Raw genomic sequence first — 26,539 nt, 5'->3', positions numbered from 1 at the left:
GTATAGTTCAATTGTATTTAACGTTTAAGTACAGTACAATACATTTCACTAATACATTTAAATCTTTAAGCACTGTGTTCTTTTTTAACATTGACTTAAGTACTTTTAAAAATGTAACCTTTATGTGCAGTAGGTTTTAATTGAATCATTATTTAAGTGCCGTTTTTTTCTTTTCTATGCTTAAGAACAGTGTTAATGTTCAAACTGTGCATAATGTTACTGTGGTTTACAATAAATGATGTATTTATGTATAAATAAATACTTTACAATGCAATAGCATTAGCATCAATGGCGATGTGACTTATTCAAAGACTTATTATTTGGAATATGCAGCATGCAATTCTTTGTTTTGTGTTAAACTTGACAGTAAACTTAAAAAGTGTCAAAAACAGCTCGAAGCCAAATTGTTCTGAGGTGAGTTGAATTCACAGCCACCATGCCGTGCTCGTATCTCACGTTTCTGCTCGCAAATCAAAGCAGCCCAATCATCCGAACAACGTCTCGAATCTTGGAAAACTTGTACATCATATCTCAAGGCAGCAATCAAAATCTGATTTGTATTCCAATCGGGGAAGCCCAGATTTCACACTCAGTAAAACAAATTGGGATTTAAATTGAGACGAGAATGTTTGTTTGGTGGTGTGATTTCTCTCATGTAAATTGTGTGCCTTGGCTCAATAAAGGTTGGGAACGCAGATATAAGGGTTGTGGGATTTTATTGTGAAAGGACAGGTCGCCACCGGAAGTATGTGCGGACGGCCCAACCTCCCCTCGCCGCCTAGCAAGCGAAGAAGACGCTGGCTAGAAATGGCGCTGACGGCGAGTCGAACGGCATGAGGTTGCTCAACGGCTTTTCCGTGGATCGGAGACATCTGAGTGCTGGGGACATGACATCGGCCTCCAAGTAGCGCACCCGTCGAGGCGGCCACCGCTGAGCTTCCGACGTCTCCCCGGGGGAGAGTTTTCGTCTTGTCCGTGGAGGAGCGCAAATCTCACCGGGAGGGAGCATGGCTTCTTACGGCAACCAGGTAGTTAGCGAGCTAGCATGCATTGCAACTTGCTCTAACGTCCTTTTTGGGCACCACGGCCGCTTAAAAGTCAGACAAACACTTTTATTTCCACTAGAGTTTCATTACAGCTACAAGTCGGAGGCACGGATGCGCGGGATAAATGAAATTTAGCAACTCTTCTCATTGAAAGTGTCGAAAAGTGCTTGCTAATGCCCCCACTAAGCCTCATTGAAACTGCAGCAGGAGCAAGCATGGTTAGCTTACAAGGCCCCACGTTCCCTTGGCTGGAAACGAATTTCTCAAGGCCCGTGGGAATGACTTTAAAAGCTCGTTCTACCCACTCGCTTTGACCCTTTGGACTGCGAGGGTACGTTCGTGCCCACCATGTGTGTTCCGAAGTGACACCGAAAATGCTGCGTGTTCGCATGGCCCACCTGCTCTGGCTAGGGGCCTTCACCGTGTGCACGTTACCGACCACTGCCTTCTAGAACACACTTTCTGTTTACTATGTTGCAAAATGAGAGTTTGCGTATGTTGTTTTGAGCCTCTTTTGTTGTAGCCTTTAAAACAACAATGAGCTTTATAAAGGCACTTTTCCGTTGATTTCGCACAGGTTGGTGAGATTTAACGTCCTGCCTAGCTTTTGAATGGCGACAGTTAAATTGGCCTTAGTGATTGGAACGACGTGCTTCACATTCTGTTTTATATTTAAGGAAAGGGCCCCCCACGCGGATGGGTGTCATGGGAGTGGAGTGGAGTGGAGGGGAGGGGCGGCTTGGTGAGGCAGACACATTGCAACGCTGAACTTTATTCGGGTTACTCGAGGCAACGGTTAACTCGAAACAAGGTCCACTTGAGAGCGTTAACGACCGTGGGTAGGACGAGTTCATGGACATGCCCCCACCCTCCCCCACGCACCCTCCCCCAACTGGGCATCATTGGCTCTGTTAGTGGAAATTGAGCAGTAAAGATGCCTTTCCATCCTTATTACAGGGTATCGTCAAACGTTTTCACCTCGAGACTCGAATTTGAAATGAACACAATCAAATCAACAACAATCAAATTACCGACAGCAGGAATCAGAAGCTCTTATCTATACTTTATTGTAGCAATGTGACAAAAATGAACAGTCTGGTTGGAGCGGCCACTCCTACCCAAGTACAATGCACCAAAAAAAAATAAATAAATGGGAATTTGGGCGATGGGTTCTGGAGAAATTAACTGTTTTTCTGTCAGAAAAATGTCTTCTTGGGAAAGGTTTATTTCCCAAAGAAAGTCTGGTCAAACAAATGCCTTGAAATAAGAATAAAACAGTAGCGCTTGATTTATTTTTCAACACATCTCGACAATGCCTTCTTTGATTGGCCAACAAGTTTCGTTAAAAGTATCCACCGATAAGCTTGTACACGGACCAAAATTCCGGTGGGTTCTCCAAGTCGACGTGTCAAAATTGCCGTGATGTTTCAAATGGCGTCTCTTGCCCTAAAAACTTGACTTAAATAGTGCAAATTGAGCATTATTTGTAAGAAAAGCAGTATGGGAAGCCATCAGTTAATTCTTTTGAGTTTATTTATTATAGCAATGTATTTATTAGGTTTTTGACGTGCTTATTCCTTGTTTTTTGTTGAGAAATTTCTACAGATACTGGCACATTCCATATAGCTAATGTTTTAATAAAATAAAATTGGTGTCTTAATGCCGGTGTGCAATGAAGGTCCAGAATAAGGTGCATGGAGGTCAGTGTCCAAAATGTTGACAGTCGAGTCGAGGGAATGTGAGATTAGCGTTTCCCTCTCAGGGTGGAATTAAAAAGCCGCATGGCATGGGGGGAGGAAGGATTTCCTCAGTCTGTCAGTGCAGCAGCGTGCCACTGAAGCGTCTGCCCGGACGGAGATGGTGCTGTGCAGTAGATGTTGTGGGTTCTCCACGATGGACAGAAACTTGTTCGGCGTCCTCCTTTCAGATGTCAGCCTGTCCAACTGCCCACAACTACATACATGAGGACGCTCGCCAATGTTAATTCCTCGTCTAGATGTTAAATCATTTATCAAATGTTGTAATTCCAGTTATTAACGCTCCAGTTGGGGTTGGTTAAACGATGAAGTTCAGGTTCATCAAATGGAATCTGCATGATCACTTTCCTCAGGCGCTCCTTTATGGACCATTTTTAACTTTTTCTGACTGATGGTAGTCTTTCTTTTTGCCAAAAGTTACTTTAATTTACAAGGCTGGAAATAGTGAGTTAAGTGATATTTCCTAGTCCACTATATTAATGATGTGCATCTACTGTCAGTGTTCCCATAGGAAATCGTAAAGGCACAGTCCATTATTTAAAAAAAAAAAAAAAAAAAAAGTGCTGTTCAACTTAGTTATGTCTTGGATGCTTTGATCTAGACCGACCCTAGTGAAATGTCTGTGGAAATGTAGATTGTAAAAGCCATCATAATTGATTAAATCCCAATTCACAGACTTATTTACATCGTCAATATGAATTGACATCCTTGGAAGAATACCTAGCTAGCCATTATGGACAAATCCTGTTTTTTCTCAAAGCCGTGGCCAGGAGGTTCTACATAGACAGAAAACATGACCCCCCCCTCCCCCCCCCCCCCTCTTCCCTTGGGGGCACCTACTTTGGTGGTAGCTAACTAATTCATTAACAGGATTTGATTAGTGGGACCACCTTTTCACTTAAACACACCTTTTCTTTCAAAGTTCTTTTTATTGATTTTGCAATTTGTGCACAGAAAGACACAGCCCTTTGCTGTTTCACTCCAAAATGATAACATGGATAACAAAGTACAAAGTCTGGTGGGAGATACAAGTAGGGAATATGGTCTCCGCGGTTAACTACCAGATAAAGTGAGTAAAAAGAAATATGAGGCTGCGTCTTAACAAAATCAAACTTTGACAGCAATTGAAATGATACTTTATCACACCATTGCTTACTCCTCTTGACTCGGCGTGCCACGCCACAGCGCATCGTCCCCGGCCGCCTCGTGTTGGGCTCACGATGGGGCTCGATAACATCTGTGCTTGCCAGGCTGCCTGTCAGGGCAGCCGCCTCGGTCATCTCCCAAGCGGAGCTGCTCATCCGTTTTGCGCAGCGTATTTTGCAGCCGGCTAACAGTGTTGTCATCCATGTCGACGTAAAAGTATCGCCACAGAGCTGACATGGTCCCCCCTCCCTGGAAGCTATAGGTCAAGCTGGTGAAGTGGTATTGGTGTCATTGTATTGGACCATTTTTCGAGTAAGACTACAGTATCGGCATCCTCAATGTTTTATCTTCTCAACAAAAGTGTTTGTGTTGTGCTTACCATAGTAGATGATGTGTGTACATTAGTGCTGGACCTTTCCCTCCTCTCGGCAGGTGTGCACACATTGTTACAAATAGCTATTTCTAAAGAATGTATTACTGGGGCCTTGATGAACCTTAAACTCCACTAGGAGATTACTTGAAATGTTTTGATACTCCGTGATACCTGCTCATGGATGTGTGATCCTGCTCTATGTTGTCCCGGCTGAAGTGGTAAAATGATGCAGATGGCTAATTTGCTGTAATCCTCTGGAAAGCAGAGGCAGCTTAGCGAGGTACGCGTGGCACGCCTACAGAGGAAAGCAAAGCGACATTCATCCCGTTGTCATTGTATTAGCCGCCCGAAGCCATCGGATTATGGCAGGCTATTTGTCGTTTGTCGGAGTGCAATTTCAGCAATGCGGGACCTCACGTGGAGCCTCGTTTGCAAAGAGTTCTATATGCTCGACTTGCACTTTCTTTTTCTGTGTGCCTCCCCGCTCTGCTGTTTGTTTTACCGTGACGATTGAACCAGTGGAGCGGCGGTGTCACCTTTGCGCTTTGCCTGCTCATATGGACACTTCGGTTGCACTTTTGCGTGACAGCTGTGATCTTTGAAATTATATACATTCAAAACAACAGCATCGATAGCAGTGGAATGAATTACCGTAATTTCTTGTGTATAATGAGCACCCCCAAACTTGACCAAAATTCTGGAAAACCCTTCTACCTATGAATAACGCATTTTTACAATGCATGAGTTTGCTTCTACCCATATGATCAAAACATGAAGTATTTATTCAAATAATTATTCTGAAGCACTTTATTTGAACATGTAATACTTTTTTTATTTACTTGCTCTTATTTTGAAATTCACAGCCTTTTATTTAGTAAATTACAAAACGTACAGTTGTGGTCATATGTTTGATTACCCAGGCAGAATTTGTCAGATGGGTACAATTCTTTAAAGAAAACATGAACGGCTAGGTGAAACGCATTTAATTTTATTTTAATGGGCTTCTAATTAAAACTGTCAAGCATTTTATAAAAGCATTATTATTAAACAAAACATAACCATACAGAAATGAATTATGGTTGTTCAGTCAAAACAATATTTCACAAATTCTCCCAGGGTATGTAAACTTATGAGCACAACTGTACATATATGCAGTCATACGTAGCCCTGTCATATTGGAATGAAAGTGTAGGCTACACCTTTTTCATAACCTCTAGTTGGCGGCATATTAGAATGAAAGTGTACACCTTTCTCATAACCTCTAGTTGGGGGCATATTAGAATGAAAGTGTACACCTTTCTCATAACCTCTAGATGGCGGCATACATTTATAAAATGTGAAAGCTTTTTCATTTCCCCCTATACCTATGTATAATGCGCACTGTTGACATTTGACTTTCCTGCATTATACACGATTATACATAATTTATACACAAATTTGAATATCGAGGGAAAGTCAATTTCCAGTCTTTATTAATTTAGCCTCAGGGCCAGTTTAATACCAGGGTTCCATACCATCCCTAGGATTGATTATTTCTTATCAGGGTTTTTCCCAGCTCAAATTGGGGCAGAGGTGAGACCGTTCTGATCATTCCTGATTTTCATTGATCCATCCTGTGACAGTGTAAATAGCCCCTTTTCCAATTCAGGAACTTCTCTATCTACCCTGGTAGTTTGAGTTCCACCGCGCAAAAACTACCAGGGTGCAGAAGGATCCCCCGAGGAGTATTTGGTTCCTCTTGTTTACCAGGGTCGTTGGAAGACTTACCAGGAACTCCTAAGGAGGCGAGCTGTGCTGACGAACGCTGATTGGTTGACACGGACGTCATTAGCGTCACACTTTTTTGTTTATTTTTGACATTCACAGAGGCGCTATTACTGTATGTAATACGGTTACATACGGTAAGGCTGGGAATAAGGGGATTCACATTGCAATTTCCAAGTCAAAATCCTTATTTTGCGCCTTGGAGCAGGCTGGCGAAACTCTTTGCTCAAGGCTGCCTTCTAGCAGGGCAAGAAGGCGGTGGGGTCTGTGGACGGTGCCGTCTCGACCCCCCTAGGGAGCAGGCTGGCCTGCGGGGGCTAAGTAGTAGCACTTGTACTCTGTCTGGGAAAAAAGTGGTATCAGTGCGTCCCTAGCCATTTCATTGACAGATTTCTCTGCCAAAGGCAGAACATTAAAGCCTGCTGTTTTTCATTTGGGGAAAATGACCTCATGCGGTCAGTCCTTGTTGTCCTTGTGTTGTGTGCTCCCTAAATGTCAAAACACAGAAGAGCAATTTTTATTTAAACACCCATTCACACCATTATGACCAATTAAGACTCCTCAATGGACCTAACACACGTTTTCGGACTGTGGGGGGAAGCCAGAATAACCCAACACAAACACGGGGAGAACACCATGTGGAAAGATCCAAGGCTAACAGAATAAACCGGATAATCTTGCTACAGTCTTCGGATCGCATACTTAAACCAGGTAAGGGAGGTTAGTTGTAGGTTCTGGCTTAAGTACAAATTTGGGTTCTTGTCATAAACTGAGCACCCCTTGGGATTTTCATTCATGACGAGAGAAGTTACTATCTCACACTTTTTATTTTTCTAAAGAAATTAAAGTAGCACTTGGCAAACAAACCTGTCTCTTTTTTTTTTTTTTTTAATGCTCAAGGTTTATGTTTAACCTGGCATGACTTATCACTTTCGAGTTGATTTTGACCGCCTCAGGGGTGCTACATTTGCTCATGCCACAAAAATCCAGTTTTTAATCATTTCATAATGTGAGGAGACTATGTCCTTGATTGTGCTTATTTATTTGACCTATTTTCCAAAGCATTGTCTCTTTGAACACAGCAGCTAATAACATACACGTGTCAAACATTGCCTCCCCACCTAGCTCATGTTTGTATTGTCTTTCCGCAGTATATCTTTGGGGAATTCAGCCCTGATGAGATCAATCAGTTCTTTGTGACTCCGCGATGTTATGTAGAGGTAAGGAGCTCAACATTATTTCTGAAATGTTTTTTGTTTATGTGAGGAGGAAATGGTTCTTCACTTGTTTTATGTACAGTCACGTTGTAGCAGCTGTGCAGTACTGCTCTAAATCTATATAAAAACTTAAATGTGACAATAGGTTATTTTTATATATATCAATCAATCAATCAATTCCGCTTGCTTGACACCTCAATATGAGGAGAGTATGTCCTCTGATGATTGTCTAAAAGTTTGTGATCTTCAATTGGGCCAAAGCGCACGCACGTTTAACGTAAATCTCACGCCACTGACCAAAAATGTCACAAAAAGTAAATCATTTCAATTTACTCACGGTTTATAATCTCGGCTGTTTTAATTGAACACAAAGCTATTGTTCCGTTTACAAGAATGACAACAGGTGGGTAAACACATTAATTGCACCTTCTGCCATCAAGTGGAAGAACCTTTAATTGTTCTGCCTGGCAAGAGGCATTCCTGACATAAATAGCTGAACAAATAAGCATTACATTCATTCCTCGCTATATCACGGTTCACTGTTTGTGGCTGTACTGCATAGCAGATTTTTCTATTGTCCATATCTAATTGTATATCGTGTGTTTTTTTTTTTTTGCTTTTTTTTGTAGTGGTTATTTTCCCACATGGACTACTATTACTGCAGAACAGTAAACGTAAGCCAGGGGGAAAGAGTGCATAAAAGACGATGACCAGTCATTTCACACTTGGTACAGCGGGAGGAAAGTGTTTCAACTCCTAATTTATTAAATTTCTGCATAAATTGGTCTTTAAATGTAGTCTGGTCTTCATCTAAATCACAAGTTAAGCAGTTTGCTTAAACTGATACCACACAAACAATTATTAGGAATGTAACGGTATCTCACAGTTTGGTTTTATCATTGGAAAGCTCATGGCATTGCAGGAGAGGCGCACGCAGCAGAGCCGAAAGACGTGTCTTGCTCTGCTGGGTGAGTCTTCGATAGGATTTAGTAGTTTCTGTGCATTTTCCCGCAGGTTTTTGTGAAAACGACATCTTCAAATCATATATTACCTTTCACTTCTATCCCCGTCCATCCCATGTTTACATTCGTATACCTCCAAAATGCTGCTATTGCTACAGCAAATCGATAAGTAAATTCGTTGCGCTTTCATATATTTTTATCGATACTGTTGATTCGCTGTTGCAGCTCTAATGAAAACATAATTGAGTGGCATTAATGTAAGAATATGCTGTTGGTTTATGCTTGTGATTTAGATGATCAGACTACATTTAAAGACCAATTTGTACAGAAATTATAAAGGGTTCACATACTTTTCCCTCCCACTGTAAAAGAAGCTGCTTAGCTGCTAAACTATTTGCCTATTGCAAAGTACAATAGCCTTAAATTGCATACCTGGTATGTCTATGGCCAAAGTAAACATTTGCCAGTTTAATATAGCCTCCTACTGCTTGTTGGAACTAATTTATAATCCCTCCACCGGTGTTCAAGAATAGACACAGCCGCCAGTGCGCTTTTAATAGCTTATTATTTATTGAACCAAGGTAACACAAACACAAGCACAGATTAACACACAACCTGCCGTTCGCCGCAGCTGACTCTTAGTTACCAACAGTTAGTCAACAGAGTGGCTAACGGTTTAGCCCGTCAACACTAGATTCTCATTCCCTGACTCAGAGGTCCCTCAACAGGCCACGCCCGTCTGTTACAGTCACAAGTTTGGCACACGGGTGGTCGGAAAGGTAACCCGGTAAACGAGGGATTGCTGTATTTGTGGTACGGTAAATACATAATTTTGATACACCTGAGAGTGGTTGGGAAATCGGTGGTCTGCCATGCAACCATGAATTATACTTTTTGTCTTTCCTTTGTAATGTGGGCTTTTCTCCCTTTACAGCTTCCACCGTTCAACGACAAAGCGCCGTGTGTCAGTCAACCCTCTGGTATGTACTTACACTTTGCCTTTTTCTTTGATTAGAATTGAGATGCCATCTATAGTGTTCAACATAAATGAGTACACCCCAACTGATTTGTGAGAAAGCCTTGTTTCCTTTCAAAATCATTTTCTTTCCATGGCATTTTATCCTACAAAATACTCGTACACATTGTGTTGTGAAAATTAATGCACACCAGCAAAACAAAGTTTTAGAGTAAATGTAATCCAGAATAATACAACCACAGGTGCGTCGAAACATCAAAATTCAGACAATTGTTCTCGTGTTCACTGAAAAATTAAGCTTACTTTTCATTTCATTTATGTTGAGCACTGTATCTTTAGAGACTTTATCACACACTATATCAAAGCAGGCTTTTAAAATGGCAATACTATTTATATCCCATGCTGAGCTGGTGTCACCAGCTTGGGAAGGGGGGAGCGTTACATTTTTAGCATGCATCTGTACAAAAATGTATTTGCAATTAAAGATATCAGTGCAATTATATCTTATACAGTGGGTACGGAAAGTATTCAGACCCCTTGAAATGTTCACCTTTATATTGCAGCCATTTGCTAAAATCATTTTAAGTAAAATTTTTTCCACATTAATGTACACACAGCACCCCATGTTGACAGAAAAAACGGAATTGTTGAAACTTTTGCAGATTTATTAAAAAAGAAAAACTGAAATATCACACAGCCACAAGTATTCAGACCTTTTGATCAGTATTTAGTAGAAGCACCCTTTTGAGCTAATACAGCCACGAGTCTTTTTGGGAATGATGCAGTAGACGTTTTTCACACCTGGATTTGGGGATCATCTGCCATTCCTCCTTGCAGATCCTCGCCAGTTCTGTCAAATTGGATGGTGAACTTTGGTGGGCAGCCATTTTCAGGTCTTTTCAGAGATGCTCAATTGGGTTTAAGTCGGGGCTCTGGCTGGGCCATTCAAAAACACTCACGGAGTTGTTCTGAAGCCATACTTTCGGTATTTGAGCTGTGTGCTTAGGGTCATTGTCTTTTTTTGAAGGTGAACCTTCGGCCCAGTCTGAGGTTCTCAGCACACTTAGAATTAAGGCAAACAATTTATATATTGGTCTCATCAGATCAGAGACTCTTATTTCTCACCATCTTGGAGTCTTTCAGGTATATATATATATTTTTTAAATTATTTTTTTTAGAAAACTCCATGCGGGCTTTCATGTGTCTTGCACTAAGGAGAGGCTTCCGTCGGGCCATAAAGCCCCGACTGGTGGTTGACTTTCTAGAACTTTTGCCCATCTCCCAACTGCATTTCTGGAGCGCAGCCCCAGCCTCTTTGGGTTCTTCTTTACTGCTCTCACCAAGGCTCTTCTCCCACAATTGCACAGTTTGGCCGGACCTGATCGTCCCAAACGTCTTCCATTTCAGGATTATGGAGCCCAGTATGCTTTAGGAACCTTAAATGGAGCAGAATTTTTTTTTATTTTTTTTTTTGTAACCTTGGCAAGATCTGTGCCTTGCCACAATTCTGTCTCTGCTCTTCAGGCAGTTCCTTCGACCTCCTGATTCTCATTTGCTCTGACGTGCACTGTGAGCTGTAAGGTCTTATATAGACAGGTGTGTGACTTTCCTAACAAGTCCAATCAGTATATTCAAACACAGCCTGACTCCAATGAAGGTGTAGAACCATTTTAAGGATGGTCAGAAGAAATGGACAGCACCTTAGTTAAATGAATGTCACAGCGAATGGTCTGAGGACTTATGGCTGTGATATTTCCGTTTTTCTTTTTTAATAAATCAGAAAAAATTTCAATTAAATTGTTTTTTTTTCTGTCAATATGGGGTGGTGTGTGTACGTTAATGAGGGGAAAAAAATAACTTAAATGATTTTAACAAATGGCTGCAATATAACAAAGAGTGAAACGTTGAAGGGGGTCTGAAAACTTTCCGTACCCACTGTATTAAAAGAAACCCTAAATGAAAGCCACTAATTAACCGCCACATTAAAAGAAAAAGCTGCGTATGCACATGACATTTGCTTTAACTTGATTTGTATTGACTATTTAGGAGGTTACTGCACTCCTGCTGTACCATATATAATGGAGTCAATGGGACTGCAGGGTTGCGGTGAGTGGAGGAGCCCGACACACTGTGGCTTGACTCGCTGTTGTGCATTTTGCTGTCAAACTTGAAAGAAACCCAGCCTTCCTAACTGGTGGCTTCCTAAACCTTGTGCCTGTATTCTTTCTCTTGCCTGTTGGTCAAATCTGTAGAGCTTTGCATGCTCAAAATCCTGTTATTTAGCTTATCTTCTCTTGCATAATAATGCATTTCAACTCTGCAACAGCCCAAGGTGATTTTCCATTTATTCGGGAAGAATTGAATCTAACAAATTGACTTGACTGAGCCTTTTTTTTGTTGAAGTTCAACTACATTGTACATTTACGGCGTGTGATTTCATTCCTACTAACAGAGAGGACCTTTTTTTAAAAAAAAAAAAAAAAACTGAACAGGTTACTGCAGCCCTTCACACACTGTTGACCATTGGAGGATCCTGCTTTGTGTACTTTGCGTTACCAGTTTGCTTAGTCATTACAGTGAAGCAATTTTCCTAATTTGCACGCACTAATATTTCTTGTTTTTTCACTTTCATTTTGCACCTCACACTTACACAGCAGCCATGCAAAACATAACTACAAAAATGTTTGATTTGTTGATGACTTGTTTGACTTGAAAAATAAATATTTAAACCAATACGAGGTAGGTTTTAATTGTTTATTGAAAACCCATGCTGATTTATGTATCAACCTGCTGTCATGGTTTGTTGTAAAAAAAAAAAATGGTCGGGCTCGAAAAAATACTTTAGATTTTTGAAATACTTTTAACCCTGCCGACAGACATCTTTTTTCCTTGGGAACTTTACAAGTGCAGTTGCATCTCAATGAGTCAGAATATCGTTCATAATAAGACTTCATTTATTTCAGTAGTTCAATATAAATATTTAAACCAATACGAGGTAGGTTTTAATTGTTTATTGAAAACCCATGCTGATTTATGTATCAACCTGCTGTCATGGTTTGTTGTAAAAAAAAAATGGTCGGGCTCAAAAAAATACTTTAGATTTTTGAAATACTTTTAACCCTGCCGACAGACATCTTTTTTCCTTGGGAACTTTACAAGTGCAGTTGCATCTCAATGAGTCAGAATATCGTTCATAATAAGACTTCATTTATTTCAGTAGTTCAATTTAAACAGATTCTATATTCATTAAACAAGGAAATATTTGTACAGTGGTGCTTTGCCTTAAGAGTCACCTTTTTTGTACAAGCGTTACATTGTGGCAGCAAACTCAACTCACTTCACAGCAAGCAGCAGTTTGTCAAATAAAGAACATGTCTTCAAAAAAGAGGCTTCAAGTTGTTTAATGCCACTCCCATTTAGTTTACTGTCAAGCAAAGTAGTACACAGATGTATTTAGAACGACCACATAACTCCCTTTGGCAAATGTCTGTTACCGTAATGCTAACAGACAATGCAAAACGCATGGGCAAACATAGATGGGCAAACATGGCATCGGCAGCCACTGTTATAACCCTTTAACCAACAGATATATAAGAACACAAACGGTCTAGCAGCACTTGTAGACAGATAATATACTCAGGAATATTATTTATCCTCTGTGGAAAAACGACTAATATTACAGTAGCTTACTGAGCAGTTGTGACAATGTCTCTGTCTGAGATGTACTGCCCCTGGTGGCCAAGGGATGCTCACCAAAAGGAAAACAATAAACTCCTAAGTCGAGGCACCACTGTACTAAATTTGATTGTTTCTAACATATCGTTAGCCTAATAGAATAATCGTCAGTCATTTTTGAACATTTTTGGAAAACCATTAAAAAAACTAGTTCTGCAAACGTCCAGTTGGCTTCATTCAACTTTTGCGAATTAGTGGGATTAAAAAGAACATCAGTATGACTAAGAAAGAGAGAGCGAGAGAGACAGTAATCTTAACATGACTTGGTAATTGTGCTACTAGGCTATGGATATTCAAATTTCTTTATAGAGAATGTGGGCGTTTTGTTAGCTTTAGGGTATAATCATCAAAATATTAAATAAATGTAAACTATATTAGCTATTGCAATCATTGTTCTAAATTGAACTACAGTAGTGAATAAAATAAAATTTCTACAATATTGTAATTTATTGAGATGCACCAGCATCTGTGCCATCTTGCATAATTAGGGTCTTTTGTGTATTTCTATGGGCTCTATGCTGTATTTGAAGCCTCAATTCAGTTGTTCAACTTCTTTATCTCTATAGTTGTGCCTAATTGATTCGTATATCTGTGTTATTTACAGGAGATGACTATCAGCGTATTAAGTTTGGTGTTGATGAGGTGATGGACTCCAAACCAGTCAGCGGCGTGAAGGACTCTTTGTACAAGGTGTCGAGCACCCTGAACCCACAGGCTCCAGAGTTCATCCTGGGCTGCCAGCAGGCCCAAAAGACACAACAGACGATGACGACGACTCCGGCGGGTGACGCCCCTGGTGGAGGCCACTTCAACTCTAAGGACGGGCCCGACTCTGAGGCCTCGGCCCTGGACAATCACCAGGCGTGCCAGGACATGGACGGGCTGCCTGGCGGCCTGGGACAGCGAGAGAGGAAGAAAAAGAAAAAGCGGCCCCCGGGGTACTACAACTACCTGGACCCATCGGCCGGTGGCAGCAACAACACCAGCAGCAGCGGCGCTGCAGATGGGACGCCTGTGACAGCACTCGTGAATGGACACGCGCTCGGTGTCTCGCAACACATTGCCGAGGACGTGGACTGTAAGACCTCTTCGGGCACCGGCCTTTCCTCTCCAAGTGTCGACTCGACGGCGACAGCTGCTCCGACAGCCACATCCACCGCCAATCAGAGGACTTGCGATAGCCCTGATGACCTCTCGTCGGACTTAAAAAGCGGGACCGCCTCTTTATCGGATGGCAATAATGCAACTTCCCCCTCTTCGTCCTCCTGTCAAAGCGGATGCATGACGGAGGGACCAAGGACTGCAGATGAGCAGCCAGATCATTTGGCTCCCCAGAGCCCCGAACTTTCAGATAATTCACAGAGCCCCCGCTCTAAGTCACCTCTTCCTGCCTGTACTGCTACGACTACTGAACCGGAGGGAGGGGAGGTGGCTGAAAGTAATGGGTTGGCGGAGTCCGACACTCCCGTTAGCGCAGATGGACACAAAGAAGACTGTGGCGATTCGACCCGGCAGGTCTATCCGCAGTGCGCCGCCCAAACGGCGGCGACGGAGTCGTCTCATTCGCCCGCAGTTGCGTCCGCGCCTACGAGCAACCCTCCCAAATCTTGGGCTAGCCTCTTCCACAACTCTAAGCCACTTCCCGGCAGTCCTCCGGCCTTTGTGGAGGTTAAGAATGCTGTGGAAGTTGCTGCCCCTCCTCTCCTGACACCCGAGACACCCGAGGAGAAACCTGTTGAGGTTAAGGAAGGCCCTGTCCATGTTTCAGAGGACCCTATGGCTCCTAAGCTTGCAGGTATTCTGTGAAGATGCTTTGTTTGAACATTTATTCAATATCTTTGATATCCAGCTGAAGGGCCATGCACTATTGTGCATTTTGTCCTCGCGAGTTAGAATTAAGCGAACACTTGTTGAACGAATGTCTTACCAGTAACATTTTGTACACTACTGTCTGTATGACATTCCTGCAGGCGGACCAACTACAAGTTATTAGCGCGGCAGAACTGTGCACTAGTTGACATTTGTGTGCTACTAGTACTGCTCGTGAAGCCCTAGATGTTAACTAGTTGTTGTGTTTTTATAATGTCCATACCATTCTGTTCGTTAAATCCGAAATCAGTTGGTTCTGGGTCGGTTAAACCTAGGCCCCGCTGCACTATTTACACGCTTGAGCATTTATTCGATAGCCAGCCATCTTAAGGTCAATGCACCTGTATTCTCTTTGTCCGCACTAGTAATACAATTCAGCGCACAAGTAGAGCAATTGTGCATTACCAGTAGAAAAAAATTCTCACTACTGCTTTGCACTCCTGTAGGAACATTTTCTCCACACCCGTAAGACGACTTTGGTGTACTAGTAAGCCAAGTAGATGTTACCAATGAGGCCAACCTGTACACCAGTTGACATCTGCGCTCTAACAATACACTCTGAGCCCTAGTAGCATGCTTTTGTGTTTATTCCATATCCTTGATGTCCATGTACCAGTATGCTCTTTTTTTTTTTTTTTTTTCCCCCTCACTAGTAAGACAATTTCAATGCACTTGTAGAACGACTGACGACCATTACTGCCCTGTACTGCAAGACATTTCTGCACACTAGTTGGACTACTACATTACTGCTGACGCAAAACTGCTCTTGTTGACATCGACATAAATGTTAGCTAGTCTAATATTTTCACCAGTGGTGCTGTTGTCAACTAGTGCACAATTATTTCTCACTAGTAACATGTCTTACTAGTGTGCAGAAATGTCAATTTTCAGAAATGTCCTACTTCTGGTGTCTCTTCGTGTACTCGTAGTGATTAATTGCATACTAGTAGTGTTTAGAAATTCATTTGAGCATTTATTCAGTATTTTTGATATCCAGCTTAAGGTGGTACTACTAGGCCGTAAGTGGCAGTGGTTGTGCGGGAAAAAAGCACTAGTAAGACAGTCGATCTACTGTTGAGCTGAATTGTCTTACGAGTGAGGACCAAGAGCATACTAGTACATGCACCTTAACAAAATGTCAGAGAGAAGAAATGCTCTAATAGCTTTCTATACAGTTAACTGCCTGTTGAACAAGGCATGCCATCTTTTTGACCACTTGGTGGCAGTGTTGATCCAGGTGGTTGAACCATCGACGAGAGCGGAGAAAGGGGAAGGGTATATTTTAGTGATGTCGGGTGCATCTGTTAACGGGTGCTTGAACATAATTTTAGAAGGAATATTGCTTCATAACTTCTTCCAGACACAGAAGTGGATGCTGGTGTCTAGTTGGTCACTTCCTTACTTGGAAAGTTTGTAAATGTGACAATATGGCCAGAGAAACAATGAGTACTTTTCATAGAGTTCTGTTGTATACATTAGATGTGGTGGTTGCATTGCAGATGATAGTGTTTTCATTCAGTATGTGAAATGTCTTTTTTATTTATTTTTTTGCCGTATTTTTAAGACTGGACAAGACAATGCCTGACAAACATGCTAACGTGTCCTCACCGCTAAACAACCGTGCCTGGTTTTGTTTTCGAGTTCCTCCTCTGGAGTGTTTCCAGAGTCTGAAAGGCTCACAGACTGGTTTAATTTTACGCTGATACTCAAGAGCATATTTGTAGTCATTAACTCAAAACAGAGCTTTAGTCTGTCTGTGATTTTAAATTTTGCACAATAACAATGTGTTAAGCAAGATGGTTTTCGTTACTGTTGTATTAAGTGTTGTCCCATTATGAAACATGTGTTTTGTAACAGGGAGTCTTTAGATTGACAATTAGTTTTTTTAAATGTATTACGACACAGATTTAGGATGAGGTGGTAAAAATGGTCTCCCCCTTTCCAACCTGTCCACGTTACCATGGGAGCTGTGTTCTAGTGGCAGTCTCCCTTCCTAGGCGTGGTACAACATAACCTTGCTCCTGTTCACACGTCTCTTGCGTTGCTGTCACAAGAGACACGGTTGGAAGAAGGAACACACGTTACGATGCGAGAGCACCCTACTGCATGTTGATAAGTGTGCAAGAAGGCTGCCTGTTTTAAGATTGTTGTCTGTTTAATCCCCAGAACTTATAGAGAATGTGAAGTTGATACATAAACCAGTGTCTTTGCAGCCGAGAGGACTCCTCAACAAAGGAAACTGGTGCTACATCAACGCTGTATCCTTTCACCATCTGCCTTCACAAATGTGTAATAGCACCATTACCCCCTCTTTTTTTCAAAGCGGTACTGGATCATTTAAACAGGGCACAGGACTCCAGGTTGTTGTTTGTTTCCATACAGTTTTTACAGAGTTCGATGGAAAGTTGTTTGAGTGTCTGGACATTTTTAGTTTTTTGCTAAAAATTGAGCACCGCTAAAGACAATTTGAATGCGTCCTGCAGTTGGCTGGCGACCAGTTGAGGGTGTACCCTGCCTTTCGCCCGAAGTCAGCTGAGTTAGACGCCAGCACACCCCTGTTGCCATTCATACAACATACACGACTTGTCAAATACACACACACACACGCTAATATAATTGTTTGATTTAGTCAATAATTTTGTATCCTTTTTTTCCACTGACTTGTTGTTCTGGTGGTGTGCTGTGAGATTTTGAAAATCTAAAATGTCCTTGGCTCAAAGGTTGGGAAACACTGAACACGTGAATTATCAACAACCTTTTCACCATGCCGTTTTTTCTTTCCTGACTCGAAGCCCTCAGACTCTCCAGGCCCTCATCGCGTGTCCTCCCATGTATCACCTGATGAAGTCCATTCCTCTGCACAGTGAAGCGCAGAGAGCTTGTACCTCCACGCCCATGATAGACAACTTGTGAGTAACGCTGTCACCCTGATGTTTCGTTGACTATCCACGTGCTCCGCTGACTGGTTGTCTTTTGTGTCCCGACTAAGTGTGAGGCTGGTGAATGAGTTCACAAACATGCCGGTGCCAGCTAAACCCAAACCAGGTAAGCTGTGTTTCCAGAAGATGGTTGGACTTCATTTTTTTCCCTTTGCATCACTGACCCAAAGCGTTCTCCACAGCTGTTGGGGATAAGCTGGTGAAAGACATTCGCCCAGGCGTTCCCTTTGAGCCAATGTACATTTACAGACTCATCACGCTCATCAAGTCCAGTCTCTCGGGAAAGGTGGGCCACCTCAAGATCGCAAACTTTGTTGTGCATTTATGTTTTTTCATGTCTTCAGGGACACACCGTACTGGAATCCAGTGTTCGTAGTTTTCCAAATTGCACATATTTAATGAGTTACAATTTGGCAAGGCATGGAAATAGAAGCTGTGTAATGTGCTGAATACATCTTTTTTGCAACTTGTATGAGTAACGAGATTTTTAATTTGTGTACAAGCAAATACCTTGACTCGAGTTTTCTATGCTGGTCGGCATTCTTTGCGTTTTAATCGGTGATGATGATTATGATCTGCTTCCAGGGTCGACAGGAAGATGCAGAGGAGTATCTCGGCTTCACTCTAAATGGATTGCACGAGGAGATGCTGGCATTGAAAAAACTAATCTCGCCTCAGGAAGAAAGTAAGCACCTTTTGACACACGTGCGTCACCTGGCCCAGTGTGCAGAATTACTATTGACATTTTTGGGAATGTTCAGTTTATGAGAGAGGATGAGGTGGACGTTTTCCCTCCTGTGTTTTGATCAGAAGCCCCCACACCCAACGGCCCAGAGTCCCCGCCAGGTGTGGAGGAAGACAACGCTGACAGGGGCGAAGAGGGAAGCGAGGACGAGTGGGAGCAAGTTGGCCCCCGCAACAAGACTTCCATCACTCGCCAAGCTGACTTTGTCCGCACGCCCATCACTGACATATTCGGAGGACACATTAGGTACGCGGACCAAACCAAAACTAAAATAGCGGCGCTGCTTTTGTAAATGTATCAAGACAGAGACGGCGTGTGGTATCCACCCACAGAAACACTTTAACCTCTTGCCCGCTTGAAAGGCAAGAACCAGAGTGGGCGAAGCTGGCCTTAATAACATGTTGTATGAGCTTTTGGTCTGGCACTGACTGCAAGATTTTCCCAACATGGTTTGAGAGCAGAAAAAAATGGAACACGGGGGGGTTATTTTTGTCTGCTCATTTGCTCCCGATGGTTATTTTGGGCAGTAGTTAATGTTAGTGTATTTTAGGGAAACATTTGTTGACCAATGACAATGAGATTGTCATATGAACAGTCCATCAGTAGCTTTGAATACAGGGTATCCCTAAAAAATTACTTTCTCTTTGACTGGCTAATACTTTGTTTTGGCTAATATTTTGTTTATTAGGTTTTGCAGCGTAAACATAATCTTTAGGATATCCCTATTAAAACGAAAAATCCTTTGGTGTTAGGTCTGGCCAATGTGAAGGGAATTCAACGCTATGTTCATCCAAGCAGAACTTTGCTTCCCTCTATCTCTGCAATGTTTTCATACTTGCAGTAGCATTTTATGACAAATAATACGTTTGCCATTATTAAGGCTTTATTTGTGCTTAGGGGTTGGACTGATTAGTTGCTTGTACTACTCCTCATCGACGTTTTAAGACTTGAAGTCGGCTACCGTAGTTTCATGTGTAGAATGCAAGAAAATTGACCCTGAAAATCAGGAAAACCAGACTGCGTTGTGATGGATGACGGGAGTTTAGCAGATATACAGGGAAAAAGCAGCTAACGAGTGGCGCTGTGCCCACGCCGCTCGATGACCTGCAAATCCATCAGGACAGATATGATATGGTGGCGCCCACGAGGACCTCGTGATTCTCGGGTGAGCAGCAAAAATTTACTGTATTATATATATATAGCTGTATCATTAGACATTACATAATATTTTGGAATTAAAGTACTGTGGTGGCGGGTTAACATAATTTCCAGACGGAAGCAAGGGCCGATTTAGTGTGTTCCACGCATTAGTTTTTGGTGTGGTGGACTTATGGTGACTTGCATGTTCTTTACTAATTAAAACAATTATGTTCAGCATAATGATGTGTTGTATTTTTGTTTGTTTGTTTCTATGCCGTTCTGTCAAAATATGTAATTACTTGAAACCGCTGTGCTGATAACGTCCATCTACTGTATCGATTAATCGACTTTGACTCAACTTCCATCACATTATAGTAGAGTGCAAAAAATTCTAGTTCAACCCCTAATTTGTATCTGAGGCAAAAAAAAAAAAAGTAATGGGCAGCCAAATACCATGTTTTATATAATATATATATATATATATATATATATATATGTATAATAGATATATGTATAGATATATAGATGGATATAGAGATATAGATAGATATAGATAGATCTATATCTAGATAGATATAGATAGATCTAGATAGATATAGATATATCTATATCTATCTAGATATAGATCTATCTAGATATAGATCTATCTAGATATAGATCTATCTATATATATATATCTTTCTATATATATATATATCTATATATATATCTATCTTTCTATATATAGATTATATCTATCTATATATATCTATATATGTATCTATATATATATATATAGATATATATCTATCTATAGAGATATATATCTATATATATAGGTGGAGTCCTCTGTGACCCGAGGTGTTCTCTGACCTGGTTTTGTGCTTTTGCGGCAGGTCTGTGGTGTATCAGCAGAACTCCAAGGAGTCGGCCACGCTGCAGCCCTTCTTCACGCTCCAGCTGGACATCCAGTCCGAGAAGGTCCGCACGGTCCAAGAGGCCCTGGAATCGCTCGTGGCAAGAGAGTCGGTCCAGGGCTACACTTCCAAAAGCAAGCAGGAGGTATGAAAGAAGCACCACACATGGATGCTATGTGCTGTTTGACATGATTTATTTGTGTCCCCGCCGGTACTGTTCTTAGCTTGTACACAAGAGTTTTATTTGGTCCATTTGGTAGTACGACAGGAATGCAACATGCATTCCGATTCCCGTGACCACAGCGGCTTTGAGATTTGTTGTCGTCGTCGTCGTCTGATTGTTCTGGAACGTGCGGGGGTGGTAAAGGTTTTCTTCATTTTAGGTTGACTTGAACCTGCTGCAGTGTGCTGCTGTGTGTTAAACGCCTCCAAAACACTGAAATGATTTACAAGTCATCACTTGGCGGGATCGAACTGTTCTTTTCTCTTCTCTCGTGTCGCCTTCTCTCGTATTTGCAACATTTTTTACTGGCTTTTTATCTTAAGCTCTTCGCTTATAAATCAGTGTCACCCCAACGTTTTTATAATGGTCTGGGGACAGATCTTGTTACCCCCACAATTAGTAGTGATTGCACACACTTTTGTCCCTCGTGTCAGATTGAGGTCAGTCGGAGGGTGACCCTGGAAGAGCTGCCACCCGTCCTCGTGCTCCACCTTAAGAGGTTTGTTTTTGAGAAGACTGGAGGCTGTCAGAAACTCAACAAGATCATCGAGTACCCCGTTGACCTGGAAATAAGTAAAGGTATGACTGTTTTATGAGACCACTGTCTGAGTAAAACCTTTTATTGGGAGTTTTATTTGCAAGGCACTTCTATAAATCAAAGTTTATATTTTCTTGTACAGATCTTGAATAGTAATGTATCTTTTTGTCACCAACAGGGAGTGCCTTATCTGTGTTTTATTCACACGCCTATTTTCAAGCACTGACGTTCACATTTGCTCCCAATAAGGACAGCAATAGAACAGGATGTAATGCAATGGCGTGTAAAATTAGTCTTTTATGTGATATCCTGCAGACCTCCTGTCTTCTGGAGTGAAGGGCAAAGTTATGAAAGGCCAAAGAACATACAGGCTCTTTGCAGGTGAGTTCAGTGACTTTGTTTGCGTTCAAATTTGATTATCTACCTTGGGTTCATTCTGTAACCGGTCCCAGTTTAATTTGGATCGCGTTCGTGTGTTTGGAACAGGTCTTCTCAATGTTGGCCAGAAATGAGATTTCTTCAAATTTTGATGGCGTTTTCCCCACGCATAGATTTTAAGAACGATAACAGTTAATTTCCGATATTTTTATTGGCGTCTGAATTCTGCTTCGCAATCTTAACCTGTTTTCAAAATGTGTGACCCCCACACATGAGGGGAAAGAATATGGATGCTTACTGGGTGTTGTACTTGAGATGAAAAACACAACACATCACACACACTGATATCGTCAATCGCTAGTCTCTTCCCGGAACCACGTCTGTCGTAGTACCGAGACGAACCTGTGAGAGGCAGCATGGTGCCACGGGGCATCAAGACTGCCAGAAAAGTTAGACTAAGAGGAGCTAGGCTAACTGTTAGCTTACTGGGTAACCACATTGCGGTTGCAAACTCAGAAAGAAATGTTTCTTTGTCCCCGGCAGTGGTCTATCACCACGGGAACAGCGCGACAGGCGGTCACTACACCACGGACGTCTTCCACATCGGTCTTAACGGCTGGCTGCGCATCGACGACCAGGCGGTGAAGGTGATCAACCAGTACCTGGTGGTCAAGCAGATCGCAGAGCGCACCGCTTACCTGCTGTACTACCGCCGCGTTGACCTCTTGTAGGCGCAAACGCACACATCGCCTACGAAGCCACATGCATACACTCACACATATACACGCCAAACACCGCTCCCTCATCTCACACGTGACACACACAAACACACACATGTGGAACATATGATGAACAGGAACACTGCCCGACTTTGTTCTCTTGCAAGATTTTCCTCCTCTTCCCTCGTGTCCCTGCTTCCTTGAGAGCCAGCTTTTCCAGCACCTCTTCCCAAGCGGAGACACAAGTTGCATTCCTTGCAACGGCTCGCTCTTCTCTGTGCACCACTGCTGTCATTTTTCTGTTCTTCTTCACGACGACGACAAAAAAAAAAAAGTCAAACAATAGGCGGTTCGGGTGAAGAACTGCAAACTGGACTGCTGAGGTATCTTCTCTCCACTGAGCGGAACCACCCGGAATTATCAGTGTTGGCCTTTTTCACGAGGAGAGCTGCATTGAAAAAGGCCCAAATGCCCGTCTTTGAATGAGCGCATTGATCAGGCCTAGCACCAGCATCGCCATCCCAAGCCTGCTCGTCTCCGCTTCCTCATCTCCTTCCTCCTCCTCTTCCAGGTACATGTTGAGCCCTCACACCCAGTGAGGGCGGGGGCTACATGGAATTTGAAGTGAACGCTCTCTGGGTCTTTGTCAACGAAGAGTATCTAAACAAAAAGTCTTTAATGCGCTTTAGAATTTAAGATAAGCTTTCTGTGCACAAAGTATAAACTTACGATAATGTGGCAGGCATATTTGCAACTGTTTAGACTAAAATGTCAAAAAAAAAAAAAAAAAAAAAAAAAAAAAACGTGCGGTCCTAAAGGACTTTGCTTGTTTTTAGATTTTTTTTGCACTGGAGATGGCAACTAATCAAAAGATAGATTCCACTGCAAGAACTGCCCTCGTTTACTTTGTACATTTCCTTCTCGATCCATTCGTCGTCTCTGTTTGCCGCCGCCCGTGTCAGGGTGACTCGTCGGCGTGTCTGAACCACAGCGCCCTTAGGTTCAGTCTGCGATCTTTTCCCCACCCGACTCAGGCAGGCACGTCTGAAGTGACACCTCTCCGGTGCGTAAAAAGTGGGCGGAACTAGCGCGCAGACACGCACAAATAGTGTTTGCTTGTGTTGAAGAAATTTTTTGTTTTGGGCGGGGGGGCATAATTCATTCATTGTGATTTGTTTGTTCAAGCTACTAAAATGTTTTTTTGTTTGGGTCCCTCATTGGTTGTCCCCACGCTCATGCTCCCCTCTGACTTGCGCTTGCATTTGAATTGGATGTCTTCAAAGGAAATGATACAGGCGAAAGCACAACAATGATGTAGTTCTTTGCTCCATAGTTAATTTTTTCTCACTTGCACGACCACTTTCATCGTCGCATCTTGCAGCAGGTACTTCGACCATATGTTTTTTTTTCAATAGGTACCCCCCCCCCCCCATTTCAAAATTCGCCATTTAAAGTTCCTGTAAAGTGAAGAATTTTTTGGGGAAAAGTGTTGCCAACAAACCAGGCAAATTGGTATGATTGGAAAAAGAAAAACCATGGCTTCATAGTGAAAAATCAAGCCATTGTCTCCGCTCTCATATGCTGTGGGCGTGTCCAGTAAATGTGTGAAATCACGCCCGGCTGAAAAATAATTGCTACTTCAAGCATTTTCTTACTGCCTTACACATGCCTACATATTTGAGTCACGAAAATAGACCCCCTTAAAGTCGCCGGCGGCTGGAATAAATCCCAATTGGATGGCGTGGGGCTTCACACTCTGCAAGTGGAAGTTCCAGCTACCAGCTAGCTCGTGAGCAAAACCGGTATTAGTAACCCGCAATTGCACCGGATAACCACTGATATGAACAAAAGTGGTCAGTGTTATATATAGCCGCTGCCAGTTTAGTCTCCCCAATACTTGGAAAAACTAAAATGACAAAAGTAGTTGAACGCTATACCTCAATTCAGTTCTACATAGTTTGAATCTCGGAATTCACTTGACAAGGCCTCTTAAGTTTAAACGCATGGCTTCCACACTTTTTGTTTTAAGACTAATTCAGTGGATCTTGATGTGGAAATGTCATTAAATCTTTGTGGGTTTTAAACTTTTAAACCAAAGTACACCATATTGAGCCCTGTTAATTTTAAAAATTCATTTTTATTGACGCGTCTACATCTCCTCCATTCGAGTCGTGCCGCAGGTTTTGTAGCGATTTCTCCCCAAACTGTGATCTCCATCTTCATTTGCATATTTATTCCCTCCCAAGAAGACGACGACTGTCAGGACCTTTGGACTTTGCAATGGGCAGCATGGGTTTTCCGATGCGCCTTGCTGAATTGCTTCACGCCTCATGTTTTGTCTTCAGTATGAGCGCCTAACACTATGTCTGCTGGAGTTCTACAACAATCTGTTCTGTCTTTTTAATTTCAGGCATCCAGCGTTCTATTTTGTTTGTTGTTCGAATAAAGGATTGTGCAAAAAGCAGTTTGCTAATAATGACACGGAGGCCGAGACGTCTTGTCATCTTTCTAATTCCCCGCAACAGACACAAACGATGCAGAGTCTCGGTCGAGGCCGCGCACTTTTCGTCATGTGGTGTTTGCAGCAGGTTGGAGTCTGTGGTGGGACTGGCTTGCCTCGCGGTGCGCTCGGTCCTGCGGCGCGCCTCTGCATAATGGAAAGCAGACCCGTCAGTGAAAAATCTGCTGGGTCTGCTTGTTTTCAACCTCCTCTTCCTCACGATAACTAGGGCGTCCTCGGAAACGTGAACGCTTTGCTCAGCAACGCTAGTCAAGTGGAATAGAAAAAGTGTGTGTCAAGTGAGAAGGTCCACATTCGGCTAGTTGTGTAAAATTGTTTGAGCAGTTGTTTGACATCCAGCTTAAGTTGAGGAGTACAATTTTGTCACTGGTAGTACTGCTAGCATTCAGCAGTCAACTAGTACACAATTTTGCCTCACTCGTAACATCTAGCGGTCCTTCTAGTTAGGATAAGGAGCATACTTGTACATGGACCTGAAACGCTCGATTACTGCCTTCCGCTAAGACATTTCTGCATGCTAGTATGACAACTGCATGTTACGAGTGAGGCAAAGTTACAGAAAAGCCTAGTTTGGAAATTAAAAATTAAAAAACACTTTCCATTGAGCTCTTGGTCAGAGAAAAGTTTGCAGCCCATAAAGTACTAAATCACTGAATAGTTGCGTTCAAATTAAGTTTGCTTTGAAGTTTGTGCGTTTTAGGTTCATGCTTTTAACATAATACAGAGCAGTTGCTCTGAGTTTTTAACTCATCCAACAAGTTACAAGCTAATATTAAATACAATGTTTAGTGTATTATAGTTCTCGGCTTAAAAAAAAAAATACTTTCACATTTGTTCCCCAATCTAAGGTAGTTGCAGTAGAATTTAGTCAACGGTTTGCACCCCAGTGTGGCAATTTAACATCATGGCGTCACCATGTGCCATTTTTCATGACCCCAAATGCACATGAGCCATTCTGTCAGTTTTAGGGGTCTGTTCGTGACCTTGGGCTCCCGTGCGAAAGACATTGTACGCACTCCAAATGCAACCAGAGGGGCCTTTTCAACTCGCGTCAGACGCATGCTTTCAAATGACATTGTGCACGCTTTCGCCACTGAAGCTGTCAGCCTGAATTCAAGCGCTACGTGAATAATTACAGGCCGTTGAAGCCATTCTATTCTAATATTCGTAGTTGGACCACCACGGCCTTGAAGTTGGCATCTAGTTTGACTCCCCGAGTGGCCACAAAAAAAGCCTTCCAGTCTCAAAATGTAACACGAGGAAGCCTGCGGGGGGTTCGCCTGTATGAAAGCCAAGCGAGTCGTTTATTATAATGGAGCCCATTTGGCGAAAAGAATGTAGTCTTCCATTTGTAACGCGAGCTTGAGGATGAAAAATGTATACCGCTACAACGCTGCTTAACGTCTCCAGAAACAATCAGTCCTTTTCATGTTTACATGATACGCTCACTACGTACATGTGGTTTGCAAAAAACCCGACAATAGCGAGGTTTTATTCTAGCAAGTTTTGGTTTTGCAAAAATGACTCGTTTGGAGGCGGACTGATATTCAACCTTACACGCAACAAAGGTTTTTGTGTAAGTTAGCACGTTCCTA

General features: G+C 42.3%; 1 protein-coding gene across 3 annotated transcripts; it reads left to right on the top strand.

The window, feature by feature from the left end:
• Positions 1 to 726: 726 nt before the first annotated feature.
• usp10 (ubiquitin specific peptidase 10) lies at positions 727 to 24,909 on the top strand. Of its 3 annotated transcripts, none has more exons than XM_061754488.1 (15): positions 727 to 1,028; positions 7,238 to 7,306; positions 9,200 to 9,245; positions 11,288 to 11,347; positions 13,581 to 14,771; positions 17,012 to 17,103; positions 17,645 to 17,754; positions 17,835 to 17,890; positions 17,967 to 18,070; positions 18,370 to 18,469; positions 18,595 to 18,775; positions 20,545 to 20,710; positions 21,223 to 21,367; positions 21,642 to 21,707; positions 22,248 to 24,909. In XM_061754488.1, the coding sequence occupies exons 1-15, from the start codon at positions 1,008 to 1,010 to the stop codon at positions 22,433 to 22,435; spliced, it is 2,595 nt and encodes an 864-aa protein (XP_061610472.1). In that variant the 5' UTR covers positions 727 to 1,007; the 3' UTR covers positions 22,436 to 24,909. The 3 variants fall into 3 exon arrangements, with proteins under 3 accessions (XP_061610472.1, XP_061610479.1, XP_061610488.1); XM_061754504.1 differs by lacking the exon at positions 727 to 1,028 and adding an exon at positions 6,445 to 6,797; XM_061754495.1 differs by lacking the exon at positions 11,288 to 11,347.
• The last annotated feature ends 1,630 nt before the right edge of the window (positions 24,910 to 26,539 follow it).

This window comes from Phyllopteryx taeniolatus, chromosome 2, assembly GCF_024500385.1.
Source record: "Phyllopteryx taeniolatus isolate TA_2022b chromosome 2, UOR_Ptae_1.2, whole genome shotgun sequence".
NCBI classification, from domain to species: domain Eukaryota; kingdom Metazoa; phylum Chordata; class Actinopteri; order Syngnathiformes; family Syngnathidae; genus Phyllopteryx; species Phyllopteryx taeniolatus.
The sequence above is the reverse complement of the archived record's forward strand: the minus strand, read 5'-3'. Positions and strand labels throughout refer to the sequence as shown.

Bases quoted from the DNA above. Each gene is read 5' to 3' on its own strand.
- usp10 (XM_061754488.1), top strand. From the start codon at position 1,008: ATGGCTTCTTACGGCAACCAG. The intron at 1,029-7,237 runs GTAGTTAGCGAG...GTCTTTCCGCAG, and splicing joins TGGCTTCTTACGGCAACCAG to TATATCTTTGGGGAATTCAG. The intron at 20,711-21,222 runs GTATGAAAGAAG...CCCTCGTGTCAG, and splicing joins CTTCCAAAAGCAAGCAGGAG to ATTGAGGTCAGTCGGAGGGT.